General features: G+C 46.6%; 1 protein-coding gene across 18 annotated transcripts in view; it reads left to right on the top strand.

Annotated features, from left to right (window-relative positions):
- The window catches only part of KALRN (kalirin RhoGEF kinase), a 608090-nt gene that overhangs the window by 162414 nt on the left and 425469 nt on the right, over window positions 1-20207 (top strand). For all 18 annotated transcript variants that reach the window (XM_064494426.1, XM_064494420.1, XM_064494419.1 and 15 more), the window contains exons 2-3: window positions 11937-12011; window positions 19626-19740. In XM_064494426.1, the coding sequence (XP_064350496.1) occupies window positions 11937-12011; window positions 19626-19740 (190 nt within the window). The remainder of the gene's footprint in view (window positions 1-11936; window positions 12012-19625; window positions 19741-20207) is intronic.

Below are 20207 nucleotides of genomic sequence, written 5' to 3'. Positions count from 1 at the left end.
ATTAGCTGCCATTTTCTGAATTTTCTCCATTTACTTACTTGTTCTCTTATTCATTCATCTGTTCACATAATCAACACTCATTGAGCATCTACGATGTACTAGGCCCCATGCGAGGCTGCCAAGGTGAACAGGGAGGAAGGAAGGAGTGTTACATTGACTTAGCATCAGGTATGTGTCTGGTACCTTTAAATGGATTTTCTCCTTTAATCATCACCATAGCCTGTGAAGTAGGTATTTTTATCTCTGATGAGGAAACAGACCTAGAGAGGTTAAGTACTTTGTCTAAGGGCACACAGCTGATAAGTGCTAGAGCTGGGAGTCAGACTTAGTTCTGTCTGAATCCAGAGCCTGTGCTTTCCTCAGGGCTGTGAACCTCCTCTCAGGATGTGCCTGCGCTGGGAGAGCCACCATCTTCTGCAAGATGGCTTGTTGCGCAAATAGTGGCCAGGTTTGCCCCACTGTGGCTTCCTGACTAGGAACAGCTGAGAGTCTCCTTATCCTGCCACAATCCAGCCTCCAAGGGCTCTTAAGTAAGCTTGCAGACCCCTGTGCTGGCTCTAATCCTGACCATAACCCCTCATGGATCTAGGGATGGTCTTGGGTCAAGTTGTCATCCCTCTGCCAGCTGGGGTCAGAGGCCAGGGGGAGTCTTCAATTAGTATGGTTTCCAGGAAAGACACTGTCTAGGCATTTGTAAAACTCACTTCGTGCTTAACCTCATCCCTTCTGGCCCTCAGTAACTCCGTTACAAGACAAAACCATCTCCAAGGCTTATCCTTAGAGTGTGGGATTCAGTGCACAGCCTTCACCTCCCACCATCTGCCTCAGGTTCCTTTTATCCAGGCTAAGGAATCTAAGTCATTTTTTCTTCTCTAGCTACTTTCCCTTACAGCCCAGCCACAGTACTGGGCTGTGAGTGAGGCAGATGCTGCGTGATAGGATCTAGTGGTTAGAACTCAGATTATAGTGTCTCATTCTGACTTTGCTTTAGACCAGAGGTTCTCTACCATTTAGGAAGCCTTTGACCCTTTCTATGAAAAAAAAAAATCTCATGAAGACTAGAATTACACAATTCTCTTTTCATAAAAGTGGGCACATGTGGACATACACACAGTAACTTGCATGCAGCTTCATGAGGTTCAAGGCCTTTCCTACCACGCACATTTCTGAGGCAAGATTAGGAAGCCTGCTTTGGTTTAGCAGGTGCTCCTGGAATGTGCAGCTTAGTGTGTCCTCTGGTGAGCAGAGTTGAGTTTACCTGGGCAAGCCTTTGCAGACACCCCACCAGCTCCTTGTTTTCCATGTTCAGGGGAAGAATTCTAGCTTCATGAGATATTCAGGTTATCTTGTTTTCCTGTTTAGCACTTGACATGGTGATGCTTCTTTCTTAAGAAACAGCGGGCATCACGAATCAGACTCTTTCCTCGTCCTGGTCATTTCCTAGCTTATGCTGCCTCTTCATTATGCTAGGTCTGCAAGGGAAGCTTTGTTGCTTATTTCTGGCAAACATTAACTCATGTCTCTGTTACTGTGGCAAGGTCTGAGTAATGGGTGGGGGGAACTTAGCCACTCTTCTCTGTTCCCTGACCCCCACCAGAGAGACCTCAGTACGCACTGCTATCCTGTCCAGTCCAGGACCTTGCTGATGTTCCCATTACCCATTGCCTCTTCGCTAGTTACTGCTCCTTCACTTTTCAGACACTTTCTTAGACCTTGATTTTATCATCTCTTTGGGATTTTCTGAATATTTGTCCCTTGTATATACATCTATCACTGTGTTTCTTACCTGATATTAAAATTACATGTTGATATGTCTGATTCTCCCTCTAAACCAAAAGTCCTTTAAGGTCAGGAACTCTACATTTTTTATCATTGTACCCATAGCGACTGGGACTTGACTTGGCACATATAGGTGCTCAATATTTATTGAACTGAATTGTTTAGATACCCAAGGTAATAAGTTAAGAAGAGGTTTAAAAATTCCTTAAAACTCTAGGAATCTTTCCATGGCCAACTCATCCACTTCAGTTTATCCAAAAATCTAAACATAGTATTGGGGGACATAAGGAGTTTGTGCTGTCTCACTTCCACGGGAGGGGTGTGTGTGTGCGTGCGTATGCGCATTCACACACGCACAGACCTTTCTTCCTTGGTTACTTCAATTATTTTAAAACAATACCAAAACAAGTCTCTTAAGTCTCTGTAGTAATCTCTCTCTGTCTCTGTCCTTCAACACTTTTTCATATTTGTTTATCTCCTTAATATATCTTAACATCTCTTTTGCCTCTGACTCTTTCTCATTTGATTCATATATCCTAAGTCTGAACAGCAGCCACTCTGAGTAGCAACTACACAACTAGCTCAGGACCAAGGACAGCAGCATGCATGGCCTTCAAGTGGGAGAAGGTGCTTTAGTTTGCTAAAGTTCACTCAGTAATATGACTTTTGGGTGTGGCCCTTCTCACCTGTCAGGCTGGACTTGCAATTCTACAAACCTGGTTATTACTTTGATCCTAGTTTTTCCATGCCTGTGGTGGACCTGTGTCCAATCTGTACCCAGTATTTCCCTGTGGCCTTGTTTCCACTGTTGGGCATGGTATCTGAGACTAAGGCAGGAATGGCACAACTGTGGAATCAGAAAGCCTGAAGGTGGGAGCAGGGAGAAGCTCTGGGCTGGGGTGAGAGAGACTGCTCCAGGAGCTGCCCCAAGGATCTGCTCTGAGCTCTGCAATCAGCCATTGCTAGTTCACTGCAGCAACCCACACCTGAATTTCAGGCCATGGGATGGGGTAGGGGGGAGAGGTCTTGGGAAGGTGCTGGGTCATTTCATGTTTGGATGCCTGCCAGAGTGCCTTCCATAGTGACAGATGCCAAAGCTGGCTTTTCGAAGCAACAGTTTCATCTTTAACTAAAGTCATAATGTCCTGATTAAATTAAAATTAATTAAAATTAAAATACTACTGAGAAGCAGACTGGGGAAGAGGGAGAGAAATTGAGAGTGAGGGTCTCAAGGAGTGAAATTTTCATATGTCTGAACTTCCATAGAACACACCTTCTGCCTCTGAGTACCTCTATAACCCTTTCAAAATAATAAAAGTATATACTGCTAATATACTGCTAATGTTTAGCAGTTGATTCATATTTATCATTGACTGATTCCACACTGGCTAATGTTCTCTGTTACTCTGTGGACCCATCCAAGAGTAATACTCAATGTAACGAAAAGAGGATAAATCTACTACTATCACCACCATCCATGAGGTATGAGTACTTGGACCTGATCAGTTGGCAAAGACTGTTAAAAAAAAGTGATCAGCAGATGTAGTCACTTCTGAAGTGTTCATTTCCTTCTGCCCAGAGTGCATTGAAGGATGTCAGCCTTTCTGGGAAGGACGGGAAGGAGGGAGTGTGTCTTGCAGCTGAGCTCACAGTTCAAGCTAATGTTAAAGCTTGTGAAGAATAAACAGAAATGGTTTGCTCATTAGCTGGGCTTAGAGAGGTGCTACTCACATGTTTAAAGTGCTAATTATTAGTGAGCTTTAATGGAGCTGATCTAGCAATGGTAAGTGTCACAAACTTCTGCCCTTCGAGAGTAGCCCATTAGCCAAGACTTTATATCTAATATTGAAACTGGCCACAGTTAAAGTTTGTGTGGAAGCGTGAGTGAGAGAAAGATGGAGATGGGGTAGAGATAGGCACAGAGAGGGACCAGGAGAGAGAGGCACAGCCATTATTAAGCAGATTTTGTGTGGAAAGCACCATGGCACTGTGGATGAGTGAGATTTGGTTGCTCATTAAGTGCCAGCTCTGTGCCAGGCACTAGAGATACGGAGATAAGCATTCAGTCCCTGCCCTCAAGAGCTTAGAATCTAGAGAGCTTAGAATCCAGGTGCAGGGGTGGAGATGGCATGGAATTGAGGTACCTGCCATGTGACATACAGAGAAGGGAAACCAGGCTAGCCTGGGGTCAGGGAGGAGTTAGGAAGACACCCTGGGGAAGGGACACAGCTCACTATGGAGAAGGGCAGAAAATGGTTATTATGACGAGTGAAGTTCAAATGCATGTCAGAGTTCAGAGAAGGTAGACACTGCATCCTTGTGAAAAGACGGCTCCATCTGGCTATCATCTCAAGCCCCTGGCTACTGCCTCACGCTGCATAAGGCCTCATCAGTTTGCTTGGAAAAGCTTGGTATTGAGCACTTGCCAGAAGAGGATCCCTTGTGTTTTTTTCCTCTCCCCCTTAGCATTGAAATCAGGTGAGCTGAAGTTTGTGAATGTCCTTCTCTCAGAAGTCACATGGCGTGGTGCCAGGAGGAGAAGGAGAGCCTGCCATGCTGTTGTTCCACTGTGGCTGCTGTCCAAGGGGAGAGAGGATGCTGCCTGCTGGTCTGACATTTGCAGGTGTCAGTGATGGAGGACGCTGCAGGGAGTTGGCCTCACTGGGGGCGATGGATCCCCAGGCTGGGGAGAGCCAGTGGATCCCCACTGGGCTGTGTGTCTGCTGCTGACCCAAAGCTGTCCAGTTTCTTTCTCTGCCAGGTTTATTCCTTCCATTTAGCATGCATTTGCTGCCTCAGTGGCAGTTATTTTAAGGAGATCTCCAAGGAATATATTTATAGTCCCCTGGAGGAGTTTTCCAACAGGCAGTTTCCTTAATAGCTCATTAGCGTCTGTAAAGAGGAGACAAAATATTCACCTCCATTTCTGCCTGTGTGTGTGTATATGTGTCTTTCTCTCCAGCTTTTTCTCTCTCACTCTTTACCCTTTTCCCTCTCAGCCTTGCCACCTCTCTCTCCTCTTGTGTTAATATAGAAAGGAGGGGAAGGAGAGAAGGGACAGATCACCGCCTCTTCACACTGATAGGTTCCCTCTCATCCTAGCTGCACTGTGTCTTTTCCCAAGGGCTCTGCCCTTCTAGTCCCCACACAGAAGGGGTCATGTCCTTAAGTCTCTTCCCTTTATGAGTCAGTTCCACACTGCATCTTCATGGGGACTTACACAAACTCTCAGCCTCCTTACTGGCCTGGCGGGCTCCCAGGGGGTACCTAGCAGATGAACATTCTTCCTGCCTTTCTTGGAACCTAGGGAGAAGATAAAAAGAGACCAAGTTCCAGTACCCCCTGCCCCCCTATTCCACCATCTACCATACAGGGGCCATGTGTCCCATCCCTTCCCACCCCCCTACCCCCCCCACAACCTGCTGTCTCCTTGAAGATAAACAGAATGTGATATGGAGGTTGGGGTCAGCACCTGCTGGGTCCAGCTTTGTTTTAGAAGCACAGCTTTCCTTTGGGACCATCCAGACTCTACCCAGCCCTGGCCCTGGCTGCAGCACAGCCCAGCTCTCTGAGCTTTGCAGGCACTTGCAGCCACAGCTTTACTGGTGCCTTCTCGGGAATCAACCCTGTTGAGATTGATCATGTTCAAAGTGAGATCACAGAGCCCAACCACCACCTCCAGGCGTCTCTTTCCATCACTCCCTAAGCCTGCTTTTCTGTTCTGTCAGTAAGCCCTCTCCGTCTCTAGCACACAGCTTGCTTGCCCCTCTCTCCCTGCCTTGGCACATGTTGCTTCCCACCAGAGCACCATCCTGTGGCCCTCCCCTAATTCAAAACCTGGTTCAAAGATCACCTCTTCGAGGAGCTGCCCTGATGAATTGCCTCCAACTCACCACTCTTACTCTTTGTCTTCTTAGGACCTGTGCCTCCTCAGTTTCATTCAGTATTTCTGTAGTCTCTTGCATGACAGGCACTGTGCTAGGTGCTGGGGTAGAACAATGAGTAAGACATGGTCCCCACCTGCGGGGTGTCAGATCAATTAATGGGAAGCAGAATGAAAACACAGAAATGCCTTTCAGGAGTGAAAGAGTGCAGGTACAGTCAGGGGCAGCTCAGCTTGACGGGGAGGTCAGGGAACTTCACAGAGGAAATGATGGATTAGAGAAAGATTTAAGAGGTAGAACCAACAGAACAAAGTGACTGAATCGATATTTGCAATGTAGGAGAGGGACGACTAGGCTATGCCTCCTTTGCCTCCCAGGCTTCTATGTGGGTGACTCAGTGGATGACGGTACCAGTAATCAGGAGGGAAGGGATGCTGGGCAACCATGTTGGAGGCAGGTTCAGAACCTCAGAATCTTAAGTTGTTTTTGTATACAGTGTCTGGTAGCTTCCTGATGTCAAGGGAAGTGGGCACAAGGTATTAGGCTGGACATTCTCACAGGGCAAAAATTAAGTCTCCCCTCCCACGGAGGGAATTACCTGAGATGAGCACTGTGCTCTCTTTAGAAGTGGTGCTCCCTAGGGTGGGGGCACCTCTCCTTCCTCTGTTTCTCATCCAGCATTGCCCAGTGTTCAGGGCTTTGTACCTGTTGGTGGGAGTGCAGGTGCGATAAAGAGGCATAAACCACCTGGCTGCTCTGTCCTCCAGGGCCATCTCAGAGATGGCATCTTGGCCTATAAATAAGATCAGTGATGGTATTTATGGTACTGAGAGCAATTAGAGGAGGCAGAGGGCTCTGAAGGTTGGGACAGTGAGGAAGATTTGTGTAAAATTAAAATACTTGATCCATAAGAGAGTGATTTAAGTTACCAAAATTCTGACCAGTTTGGACAAGTGTTATTCATAAACGTCAAAAGATAAGACACGGCCCAGCCTCAGTGCCCTGAAGGCAGGTAGCCCTCCTGGATAGCCTTTTCATTCCAGAGCTGTGTTTGAGTTCTGGGTCACAGAGTAATGGCTGAATCTCTAGAATCCTGGACAGTGGTGAGGGGTCTTCCCGTGGCCGAGATGGGAGGGGTTGTGAGTGGCAGCACTGAACCAGATTTTAGAGGTTTCTGCTTAGACGAGGCTAAAGTTTGCTTTTATCTGTCTCTGCCTCTGAGGCAGCTCTGGGATAGAAAGACATGCTTTGGAGTGTAGCACTTCCCTAAACATAGTGTATATCATCACCTGGGCTTCTTGTTAAGGCACAGGCTCTGATTCCGTAGGTCTGGGGTGGCGCCTGGGATTCTGCATTTCTAGCAAGGTTCTAGCTGGTAGGTGATGCTTGTCACTTTAAGTAGCAAGGATTTAGAACTCACCTTTAGGAAGCCTTTCCTTTGAGCTCCCTTGCATTCTGTACAGGTGATGTCCTATCTCTGATAACAGCTCATCATCCTATCTGCACATCTGTTTCTGCCTGGAAGCCTCCTGGAAAGCAGGGTCCATTTCTTAGTTGTCAAAGTATCGCCAAAGCCCAACGTTAGGCCTAGCACATAATAGGTGTTCAATAAAGAATTGATGAACGAAAGAATCTGGAAATAGGAAACTGTCCAAATTACTCCCAAACCAAGGTTGGGCCTAATGAGTTCTTGAAACTCTCAATTCTAAGCCAAATCTCTTTTGTCCAGCAGATCAGTCAGTGTTTCAGTGCCACCTTCATCAAGGCTCCCGTGCTGGACACCATAGGAGTGGAGTGGACAGAGGAGACAGAGACCTGAGCATTGAGAAATTTGCTGTCTCAGTGGTGAACCAGGGTTCAGGCCCATTTGATGCAACATTAGAATACTTACACAATAACTTCTAAATAAGTGCAAGTTGAGGGGGTGTGACTGAGAACCAAAAGGCGATAAAGAGCAATCCATTGGTACTGTGGCAGCTCGCACCTCCGAGTGCTCAACACTTACTTGTTTGTTTCTTTGCTTGTTGAAGTCAGGATTGCTTTCGGAAGGACATTAGCATGGATGAAGCACCCAGCTGCCCTGGGAGACTCACTGTCATCCCAGAGCCATAAAACCACGGACAGGGCCTGGGACACAGGGCTGGTCCTGCTCTTGCCATGTGGGGCCACAGAGGCTGGGATCCAGAGTGAGGATGATTGGCATTTTCCAGCATAGGAATGGTGACTAGAAAAATGTGAAGAGGAACAGGCAGCAGCCATATGAGCATAAGCCATTTGGAGCGAGGAGGAGGCAGGAGTAGGGCTTGGAGAAGACCCCTGCTGGAGATCCTGGGGAGACGCGGGGGTAATTTTTACCTCCCTAATAGAGTCAGAACATTTCAACTTTGCTAATTAACAGAACAGCAGGCTTGTAATTCAGACAGCAGCAGGACACGAATGAGGTGGGACTGGCACTGAATGCCAGCGAAGTATGCCTTGTCCTTAAGATAAAGCACAGCGTTCCTGTTGGGTGAGGTCCATGAGGGAGACTTCTAGTTCTTTCCTACAGTAACCTCAAGGGCACAGGGGCTTTTATTTCTTCTCAGGGTTTCTTTAGAGACAGCAAGAGGCCTGGGGTTCACAGTCTAATAGTGCTATCAAATATACCTTGTATCAGAGAGAGTAGTTGCAGTTCAAGTCTGCCTCCTTCAAGGTATATATATCCCATAGGAGTTCTTCCATCACTAGTCTCCCATTTAGGTAAGTTGGGCTGCCTGCAGAATGGGCTGATGTGCCCTGAGCATTCCAATCCCTAAACTGATTCCTGGGAAAGAATGGTCTGGGAGGCCAGGGAAGAGTTGTTTTATCTTCCCAAAGTGCACTGAATTGTTTTAGGGAATTGGTTCTCAATACTTTCTTTCAAGGCATATTGATCTGATAATCTGAGGATCTTAAAGCCAATAAACATGAAGGAAAGGTTTAAAAAGTCTCAGAATATTAGAGCTGAGTGGTACTCTGGAGATCATCCACCCAGATCACCAGCACTTGGTGTGACAGATGAGGCCACTGACCTTGTGCAAGTCACTTTAGAAAGAGTTAGCATTTCATTCATTCATTTATTCTTTTATCAGATATTTATTGAACATTTACCTTGAGTCTGCCCAGACATGTACCTAATAGTGAAAACATGTTGCTATTTCATTGGTCTTGTTTGAGGTAGTATTCAATGAAGTTCCCCTTTATTATAGATTCAGACAGCTGGTTTCACAAGGGCCCTGGGGGAATTGATACATAGAATTTTTAGCCAGTGCAAATAGGTTTTCTATGCAAGGTCACCAACTTCTGAGCTGCTGGGCTAATTAGTTTAGCTCTGCTTGGCTTTACAGAATACATATATTGTTGAAAATTTATTTGTAATTCAATTTTTTGGCAAGTGAAAAACTAATTCAAACCACTAAGGCAGCTTTTATTTAAAGAGACCCTGGAGCAAATCCTTTTAGAACATGAAAAATAATGTTGCTGCCATTGGAAATGATTATCCCCTGGTTAAAGATTTTGTAAATCTGGACACTTTAGGTTTTCTTCTGGTAGGCACACAACGTGGGAGATAGCTCAGCTGCTGTCTGAACTGGCTGGGGGAGGACTCTGGCCTGGGAAGAGGAAGCCCTGTGAATCTTAGTCCAGCCCACCCCAAGGTATTGATGTGTACTCTGGCAGATGATTGCGAGTGACTCGAACAAGCTGTTTCCCTTCTCTCAGATCTTGGAGTCTGGAGGGGAAGATAAAGAGGTGGAGCATGATGAGTGGAGTGTGCAGGATGAAAATCCAAGCTCTCTCTCTCTCTCTCCACAGGTAGGGGATGGAAGGGGGCAGGATGGGGAACCTTGTGCTTCTGATTTTGCAAATTCCAACCTCTTCCTTAATGTCTGGGGACTGTGTGGAATTAGAACCATCTCACAGACTTTAACATGGTAGGGGAGGAGAGAAAGAACAGTGGAAAAAAATTGGGCAGGAGTTTAGGAGAGAAGAGGGTTATGTGGATTCTTATTATACAGTAAAATCTCAATATAGGTCTTGCTATTTTTGAACTTGTAAATAATCTACAAAGACAGGACTGAAGTTTAACTTTTCTTATTAAACCTTTTTTTGTACAGAAATTAATACTGTATGTAGTGACATCAAGGAGGGTATTTTAACACTGATATATATTTCACATATGAAATTAAGCTATTTTGATGCAGAAGCATCATTCTACATGAGAAATTCAGTGTTAGAGATGGTCCTTGTCTAGTTGGTAAAGCCTGAGAAGACTCTTCCTTGCTAAGGAAGCTGAAACTTCTTATTGCATCATGATGAAAAAAATACCTGTGTATCTAGTTGTAATTTCTATAATAATTTATATTCATCCTAATTGGTTTCTACTAGTGAGGTTTAATAGCTTTTCTGTGTTGGAAGAGAAAGTCAGAGCAGAAAGATATGTAGAAACAAAGATAGAAAGTGCAACACAGTACTTATAGGCGGAGGGTATAGCTCAGTGGTAGAGTCTGTGCTTAGCGTGCCCAAGGTCCTGAGTTCAATCCCTGGTGCTTCCATTAAAAAATATATATGTAAATAAATAAACCTAATTCCCACCCCCCAAAACAAACAGAAATAAATAAATAAAATGCAGGTGACAATGTGAAAAAAATTAAGAATTTGAAAAACAGTGCTTGTAGTTAGAACTCTCTTTCCTATAGTGTTTTTTTTTCTTCTGTTGCTCACTGTCTTCTTGGAGTGAACCTTGTGGCTGGTTACTTCAGCATCAGGGACTCTGAGCCAGCTTCTAAGGAGAAGCAACTGTGAATAAAAAGGCTCACTGTCTTCATTTAGTGAAAAATGAAAAAAGAGAAACAGATGAAGTGGTCAGAGGCACTTTGGAAATGTGTTTTGGGTTATGGTATGACCTCTGACCAAGGAAACGGGCATTCTGGGGACATTCCTCTTCTCCTCTTTGGTTGAGTGTGCAGCTTGCTTATTTCCCTTCCCTAGGCCAGTGATCTTAGTCCTGGGTTGTTGCCAAAATTCCCAATGATTTTCGATCCTTGAAATAGTCAATGTTTAGGGATTGAGATGGCCCAAGTGGGACCACCCTGCCCAGCACGTTTCTCCCCCTGTGGATGATCAGGCTAGGACCACAATGGAGTAAGCCAAGTGGAGAAAGGGGTGTCCATGGTCTCTGGTTCTGTCTCACTGAGCTGACACAGAACCGCCTCTCTTCCAGGGTCCCTCTGTGCCATGTCCCTATTGGTAGAACACAGCAGAGATTCCAGTGACAGCTCACAGGGCTCATAGAGTAGGCTGGATCTCCCTGAGAGTCCTTGTTGGGTACTCAGGGTAAATGACAGGGGTGCTGTGGGCTGGCCTGGGTTTTTTTTTTCTGTGTGTGTGTGTGTGTGTGTGTGTGTGTACACTGAGTCCTCCCTACCCACACATCTCACAATGGGCTGGGTTGTCCTTTGCCTCCTGTGGCTACTGTTTCTCCAGTCATATTGTTATATTCCACTCTGTGTGAGCCCCAGGCTTCCACCTCCAACCCCCTAACAGAACTCAGTTGGACCCCAGAAAGGACTTTCCAACTGAGAAGTGAGATTTAGGCAATGAGTTGCTGAAGAAGGGAGTATGTTCCTTCCCATGGGATAAGTGTAACTCACCCACTGTCCATTGTGGACTGATGATGGTGACACTGGAGGGGAAGGAGATGGAGAAGGGTATGGTACTCAGCTTTGCTTCTCACCTGGCGATTTTTGCTTTTCCCATTTATAGAATGAAGGCGAACAGTTGTTGTGCCACAAAGAAGAAAGGCAAAAAGAATTATTTAGGACATTGTGGCCCACCTTGATATTAACTAACCTATTCAACAGATATTTACTGAATGTCTACTGGGTGCCAGACACTGTGCTAGCACTAGAAGTGCAAAAAATAATTTTTTAAAAGCCCCTGTCTTCAGGTTCACAGCAGCAGGGATAATTGTTGCCTCTAAGGCATGGAGCTTTGTGTACATGGTGGGGGATGGCTTGGACTGTCCTCTCCTTGAAAGGGATCCGGAAGGCCACACCCCTGGTCACCCCTGTGGCGTGGCGTCACGTGGAGGTGTCTTTCTGTTGTGGAGCCTCTCCTGTTCTTGGGCTGGGCTGGAGGACCTGAACAAGGCATGACTTTCTGGCCCCGATGCGGTTGGAAAGCTGAGGGTGGGACCCAGGGCTTCAGCCATTGGGCCCTTTTCACCCTGACTCTTTCTGTTTTGTTCTCCAACAGGGTCTTTTCGGAATGATGGTTTGAAAGCTTCTGATGTCCTTCCCATCCTGAAGGAAAAAGTGGCCTTCGTGTCTGGTGAGTGTCTATTGAAGTTTCCTTTGTAATGGACCTAGAGAAGTTGTGTGTGTTTATGTATGTGTGCGTGCGTACGTGCATGTGTGCGGGCACTCACATCTCTGTGTGTTAGTGAGAGAGAGAGGGGTGGGGTGGCAGCGATGCTCAGGGCAGCTGCTTCCTCTCTCCAAAGGCAGGCAGAAAGGGAAGGGAGTGCTCTGGTCCCGGCTGGGTGTCGTGGAGGATGTTCATAACCACAAATGGAGGCCCCCCAGAACCCCCTTCACACTCCGCACACAAATCCACCTCACCCCACCCCTTTCTCCCAGGCCTGTCAGGCTCATAGGAGCTGCTGAGGCCCCTCTGAAAGATACTCCAGCTGGAGAGATCTGTCCTCTGCACACATTCCCAGAGGTTTTATTTGAGTTTGTCTCTGAGTGGGTTGTGGACAGGAGATTTAAATTTTTTCTGGCTCCTCCTTATCTCCCCTTCCAGCAAAGGGAACTCAGCTGAGTGTCTATTTATTTTTCTGAATAATATTCATTTCTTACTTCTCTCTCCAACTCATCCTGTGCACATGGTCCTTTTCATATCTAATTCAGAGGTCATCAAACTATAGCCTGTCTTTTGCTGCAGGCGAGCCACCTGTGTTTGTAAATAAAGTTTTATTGGAACATAGCCAAGTGCATTCATTTAATAGTACATTAGCTTCCTACTGCTGCTGTAATAAATTGCCACAACCTTGGTGGCTTACAACAACAGAAATACATTCTCTCACAGTCATGGAGGCTGGAAGTCCACTGTCAGTTTACTGGACTGAAATCAAGGTGTCAACAGGGCTGTGTTCCCTCCGGAGGCTCTAGGGGAGAATTTGTTTCTTTCCACTTCCAGCTTCTGGGAGCGGCCAGCATCCCTTGGCTTGTAGCTGCATCAATCCCATCTCTGCTTTCATGGTGGTATTGCCTTCTCCTCTCTGTCTGTGTTAAATCTCCTTCTGCCTCACCGTGGGGATACCTGTGACTACATTTAGGTCCCCCTTAGATATTCCAGGATATTCGTCCCAGTACAAGAGCCTTAACATAATCACTATCTGCAAAGACTCTTTTTCCAAAAAAGGGTAAAATTTACAGGTTCCAGGGATTAGGACTCGATATGTTTGGGGGCCATTATTCCACCCACTTCAAGTATTGTCAATGGCCACTTTGTTACTATAACAACAGAGTTGAGTAGTTTCAGCAGAGACCAGATGGCCGCAAGCCTAAATATTTACTGTCTGGCCTTTAAGAAAGAGTTTGGTGACCCCTGATGTAATTGAAGCCAAACTATAAGGTGCACAGCATCACTCTGCATGCTGGTTCTAGGGCATCATTATAGGCTTCCTGGATCAGAGTCTCTGTCAGGGGCTGGGGAATGACAATGTGAGTAGCGAAGGATCGCATTTTAAGAAACACACCCAAGTGCTTAACTTCTGTGGACCATGGACTGAGCCTTTGTTTCTGAATGATTCTGGGCATCTACAAGGAGTGGTGATGGAATCACAAGGAAAGAGCCTACACAGTCCCACAGTGCAGGGGTTCACTTTATAGGTACTACTGGCCTTGCTGATGGGCAACAGCTGAAACAGAGAGAAGGGAGAGAGAGGAGGGGGGTCTGGGGAAGGAGAAACCAAGCAGCAGTGTCTCCTACCTGACCAGAGGGAAGAGGCAAGACCACTGATTCAGGGTATAGGGGTAGGAGGTGTGGGCAGAGTATGTGATAAGAGTATGTAAGTCTTTGTAAGGTACTAAGTGCATTTCATAGCAACAGCAGCAGCAGCAGCAGCAGCAGCAGCAGTAACAGTAACAACATAGAGTTTTATTCTTTTTGTTGATGTTGGAGAGAGGAACTGGGAAGCTGCCTTTCTCCGTTAGTGTTACGTGCTTGTGTATCTTATGAGGTACTGAGCCCCTGTCACTGAATATGAAGAAGCACAGGCTGCTCCCTTGGCAGCAATCTCATTATGGGCAGAGGTGTAAGGCAGCCTCCAAAGCCTTTGTAAACATAGATCTGAGTGCTTGCTGAGTGTGTGGGAAGACCCTTTGTAGAAGTCCTGGGGCTGCTGAGCAGCACCAGACCTCTGACTTCTGCTGCTACCCATGATCTGGGCTCCCAGGACATGGCCCACAGGTCTCCAGGAGCCCAATCAGATCTTTTCCTCTCCTTCTTTAATGCCTTAAGCCTTCTTAACCTGGTGACCTCCCTCTTCTCTGGGTGTCCTGCTAATTCTTCCATTTCTCTTATGTCTGTTGCTTCTTCTATCTATAGTGCCTTCCCCACACCTTCTGCCAGTTTGAGCCTTTCCTTTCCTTCCCACATCAGTTCCTACATTGCCTCCTCCAGGAGGCCTTCCTGGCTTTAATGCAGACCTTCTGAGCACCATCCTGTTCCACATCAGTTCAGGGCATATGAGTGCAGACACAGTATACTCTGACATGAGGACCCTTGCTTGATTATTCATGGTTTATTTTCTCTCACGTGAATGCCCTCAGAGCCCTGGGGCAGGGCCCAGCCAGCCCTAGAAAAGGGCTTCTCAAGTGGAGGGAGCTGTCCTAATGGAGCACAGAGCAGCGTTGTGCCAGGAAGGCAGTCAGGCATGAGGCAGGTAGACGCTTCCCAGAATAGAAGTAAGGAGATTGGGGGTAGCAGCTACACCCGTGTGCCGATGGGGGCCGAGTGGCTTGGGGTAGGTCTTATTCATCTGCACATGATGCTGGGAGCTTTGGGGCTTAGGGAACATTGTCCTTCTGTGCCTGGGAAGGACCCTGAGGGCGCCAGGGAGATGACTAGCTATGTCTAAAAAAACAAAAACAAAAGCAAAAAACAAACCATAAAAGGCTCTTGTGTCCTAAGCTTTTAGAAGACAGAACACAAAAATAAAACAAAATAAAGAAACCCAGAATTAAGTAATTCAGTCTTGCAGTTAACACTTCTTTCTGGGAGGAGGCACTGTGGGAAGTGGTGGGCAGAGAAACACAGTGCTGGCTGAGCCCCCTCCCTTGCTGGTGCCCCAGCGTGGCCAGGGTAGTGGGAATAGACATTTGGAATAATCCAGCCCAGCCCAGCCCAGCAGCCTCTGCGTGTAGGCGTGTGCACGTATGCAGGACAGGATCTGTGGCTGTGCTGGGGAGGGGGAGCCTCCATCATTCCCGCCCTGCCCCATCCTGCTCTCCCTTTCTTTGCCCTCTCCCCAGCTTCCTTCATGTGCTGTGCCTCCCAGTTACAGCACCCATTGCCCCTTTTCACCCCTGTTGTCTCTGTGTGCGCTCACACCCTCCTTGTGGCCACCCCCTGCCGTCCCCTCTGCCACCTTATCTCCTATCAACAGCATGCCCTTTGTTCCCAGGGAAACTCCAGGCGGCTGTGGCACAATCTTTTATACTCTGGACCCGAGTCTCAGAGAGTGTTCCATAGAACAACAGTGGCATGAAATGATTTTCAAAAAATAAAAAGGGGTTGAGGGGGCATGTATAGCTCAGTAGCAGAGCGCATGCTTAGCATGCATGAGGTCCTGGCTTTAAACCCCAGTACTTCCATCAAGAAAACAAAAAGAAAAAGAGGTTCTACTCTCAAATAAGTTTGGAAAGTGCTGCCTATTATAGCCCCTTCTTGGAGATTTGCCATGTTTATTAAAGCGCATGCCCGTCAAGCACATGAAAGCATTTCCCAAATAACAGAACAACTCATTTCCTTAAAAATATGTGTATCCATTAACAACTTGCAGAGCTATAGTTACTTGGGCCAAATTGTGGGTGTGATTCTCTAGATGTGTTTTCTTGTCCTCCCAGACTACCCCAATCTGCTTGCCCTAACTGGAGCCTGACTCCCCCTGAAAAATGAAGCACTGTCCCCCTCCACCTCCATCAGGGAAGCCTTAACTTCTCCTGCTTTCGGGTTGCCTCCTCCCCAGCCCCGTCCTATCCTGTAGCTCCCAGCACCAAGCTTTGACTGAGTAGGCAAACTGCAGGTGCTAGATGAGCAAGGAGACAGCGCTTTTGAAGATCCTACCACCATCTCTATTGCCTTTTAAAAACTTGGCTCCTTTTGTCTCCCTGCATCTGGGTCCACTTCTATAACTGAGGGCTCTCATTCTTCACTTCTGCTTATCACCCTCTGGAACGTCAGCACTCATGTCAATTATCAGTTAAATCCTACAGTTTCATTGCTCCTCAGCCTCTTTGGCACCAAAGTCTTCCATCTCCCAACTATGGTCATGCACATCTATGAACTTGACCCCTAGTATGTCTGTCTGTGGCCTCAGCCTCTTACCTTTGACCATTTCTCATGTTTCCCTACCAGTTGGGAGAGGATAGATATGAGATGAACCAAACAAATGCTGTTCCCTCTTCTCTGGAAACTCATAATCCAGCAGGCCATGTCCCACCCTCCCTGGGTCCTCCCCAGCTGTGTATCAGCTTTATTCTGCCTTTGCTCAAGGTAGAGCCTAGCATGGACACCATGGCCAGACCTTTCAATAGAGCTCTCACTCTGCCCCAATTCCTGCCCCGTACCCTTAAACCCACATCATACATAGTCCTGCTGTCCATTCTTGAGGGATGCTCTGCAACATTGGTCCACTCCTCCTTTCTCCCAGGACCTCAAGCTCACCCTGATCCACAACACTATTTCACCTAAAGAAATAATGTCCTGCAGGCAGGCTGAACTCTTCTCTTTCCATAATTTATCTTTGTTTCCTCCTCGCTCTGTGAGGTCTATCAGTCTGCTGCAGAGAAAGGGGCAGGACCCTCCCCTTGTACCTTCTCTGAAGCCTTGATCTGCCCATTGTCCCCACTCTTTCCAGCCTAATGATTCTCTTCTTCCATGCTCGTTCCTCCTCTTCTTCCTACAACTTGCAAGGTCACCTCCTTTCTGCAAAATACCTGGCTTGATCCTGCTGCGCCTCTGGACTCCTTATCCATACTTCCTGGAGGGAAGGGATTACACTTCCCCAGGCCTTGTCCCCTTACCTCCTCTCCCCTGCACTCTGGGATCTTCCACAGCCAAAACTTATGAAACTCCTGTCTCCCAGGGCAGAACTGGCTGCTGAGAAGGAGGGACAGTGCCAACAGCCCTTTCAACCTCTTAGTTGGCCTTTACCATCAGACCAGCCTTGGCTCCCCATGTTTCCATAGTTCTACTCTTAAACTGTCCACAGAAGGTCAGGAGAAAGGCGACAGCTGCAGGTAAAATACCCAAGAGTGACAATCCTTCCGGTGAGGTCAAGGCTGGAGGGGAAGTTTGAGAGTGTGGGAGAAACTCCCAGCTTTGGAGAAACTCTCCACTTGATCCCTTCACTTCCCTTTCCTCGTGTGGAAGTCATCTGGGAGACAGGAACCACTTCCAAGATAGATGAGATGGGGCTGGTTATCTGTACATATAACCAGGGCTTGTGCTATGGAAGGTTTGGAGTTGGGGGCCGGGGCCCAACTCTGTGGTATATTTACACAAATCTGCCCTGGTTGGGGGCTGTAGGGAGGGGACAGTGGTGCTTCTTTTTCAGGGCCAAGTCTCTCAGTGGCCCTGATCTTTTTTGATCCTTTTCTCCTTGCAGTCTCCTTCTTTCTTCCTCAGGAGTAGGAATCCCTGGAATGGATTGGATTTTGTTTGTTAGGCCTCTGTTCTGTCTTGTGGTTTCTGGACCCCACAATTAGAAGGAAACATTATTTGTGAACTTATACTTGGGTGGGGGCCCTGGGAGGCACTGCTTTTCCTTGGGAAACGTCCTTCTTCAGAGGGCCAAGCTTTAAGTTTCTTTTCCAGTATTGGTGGTGGCCATGCCAACCCCTCCTCCCTCTTGCATTAGATCCCCTTGTGGTCCCTGCTCTGGGGGATATTGGGCTGCAGCCTGAGGTGCATGCAGGATGGGGCATCTCTGATCTTGACATAGAGGTTTTCTTTGTGTTATAGCCAGTGCCCATAAGGAGACGTTTACTAACCTTAGCTTCGTCCTGGTCTAACCCTCCTGAGAAACTTGATCCTGCTTTCTAATCACAGCACCCATTAGTGAGTAATTTTTAAAATCTTAGAATAAATAGTGAATAGAAAATTTGAAAAATAGAGGAAAGAAAAAGCAACCACGTAAAATTTCAGCCTTCTGATAGCAAACAATGATCGTCATCTCAATATACTCCTTCTGGCTTGTTTTTTAACGTGATATTTAGAAAACATTTATAATTATAGTGTGTACACATGCATTTGCAGCGATTAAGACCTTGAGCATCCTTATTTCCAATAAAGATTCATTTGTTCCTTCAGCAGGAGTGACAGGTGGCACCTCAAGCAGGCAGGCAGGGTGGATCCTTGGCTGTGTAGAAAACACTTAGTGTCTTTTCTGTGAATCTAAAAACCTCCGAGTGAGGCTGTGGAGAAAACGGAACCCTCCTTCACTGCTGGTGGGAATGCAGTTTGGTGCAGCCACTGTGGAAAACAGTATGGAGATTCCTCAAAAGACTAGGAACAGACTTACCATATGACCCAGGAATCCTGCTCCTGGGCATATATCCAGAAGGAACCCTACTTCAGGATGACACCTGCACCCCAATGTTCATAGCAGCATTATTTACAATAGCCAAGACATGGAAACAGCCTAAATGTCCATCGACAGATGACTGGATAAAGAAGAAGTGGTATATTTATACAATGGAATACTACTCAGCCATAAAAACTGACAACATAATGCCATTTGCAGCAACATGGATGCTCCTGGAGAATGTCATTCTAAGTAAAGTAAGCCAGAAAGAGAAAGAAAAATACCATATGAGATCGCTCATATGTGGAATCTAAAAAGCAAAACAAAACAAACAAAGCATAAATACAAAACAGAAATAGACTCACAGACATAGAATACAAACTTGTGGTTGCCAAGGGGGCGGGGGATGGGAAGAGATAGATTGGGATTTCAAAACTGTAAAATAGATAAACAAGATTATACCGTATAGCACAGGGAAATATATACAAGATCTTATGGTAGCTCACAGAGAAAAAAATGTGACAATGAATATATATATGTTCATGGATAACTGAAAAATTGTGCTCTACACTGGAATTTGACACAGCATTGTAAACTGATTATAAATCAATAAAAAATGTTTAAATAAATAAATAAATAAAAACCTCCGAGCAGTGACGTCCCGGGTGGTTGCTCGCAGGGCTTCTCACCATGGTAGTCAGTTAATCCTGAGCACTCCCCCTCACAGAGGTCTGCCAAGAGAAGTGAGCTGGAGATTGAATTTCCAAAGACCACAGCACTTTCAATGGCTTGTTTTCTCAGTAAGAGCAGTTATCATCTCACATTTGTAGATAGTACTTTTCAAAGTGCTTCCTCATGTGCCATCTTAGGTCTTGCAGCAACCCTGTCATGTAGTCATCATTATGTTCATCTACACTTTGCAGATGAGGCATCAGAGAAGTCAAACGACTTGCTCAAGGTCACTCATGTTCCCCACATCCAAACCCCATACCCTGGCCTTAAGTGGTTACCAGAATTTCTCTAGGTACCTGATTTCTGCCTGTTTCATCCAGCAATCAGGTGAATTCTTTTTCCTCGGTGGCACACTTTCTGGCTGGTTTTCTTAAACTCCCTTCTCTTCCTCCCTGTAGGGGGCCGTGATAAACGAGGTGGGCCCATCCTAACCTTCCCTGCTCGCAGCAATCATGACAGAATAAGACAGGAAGACCTGCGGAAACTTGTAACCTATCTGGCCAGCGTGCCAAGGTAAGGCGAAGGGGACGTCCTTCAGGGAGGGAGGGGGAAGCTGGACTGATGCAAGTGAGTTGGAATGAGCCTGCATCCCTGCCAGGGGCCCTGCTGTTTCTGCCCTTGGACTTGATTCTGATTATTCCTGGAACGTCATCACCCATTGTTCACCTCATTCCCACCATTCCCATTGTTTCTGCTGGGATCATAGGAGTGGAGTGGGAGCTGAATGTGAGAACCATAGGCAGAGGTGAAGGTCCCAGGCTAAGAGGACCCAGGCAGGCCCTGGAAGAGGAGACAGTGTGGCCTGGGGAGGAGGGATGGGAAGCTGCTCTTTACCTCGGGGAAATGGAAATTCTGGCTGATTCCACTCTGGCTTGTGTAATGGATTTTTTCTAAAACCTCTGGCCTGTGAATATGTTTGTGGCTTTTGGAGTTTAGGGCAAATAACTCCACTTATATCATGCAAGAGGCAGCCTTCAGCT

The sequence above is a fragment of the Camelus dromedarius genome, chromosome 2 (genome assembly GCF_036321535.1).
Source record: "Camelus dromedarius isolate mCamDro1 chromosome 2, mCamDro1.pat, whole genome shotgun sequence".
Lineage (NCBI taxonomy): Eukaryota > Metazoa > Chordata > Mammalia > Artiodactyla > Camelidae > Camelus > Camelus dromedarius.
Note: the sequence above shows the minus strand (reverse complement) of the source record. Positions and strands in the feature narration are given on the sequence as shown.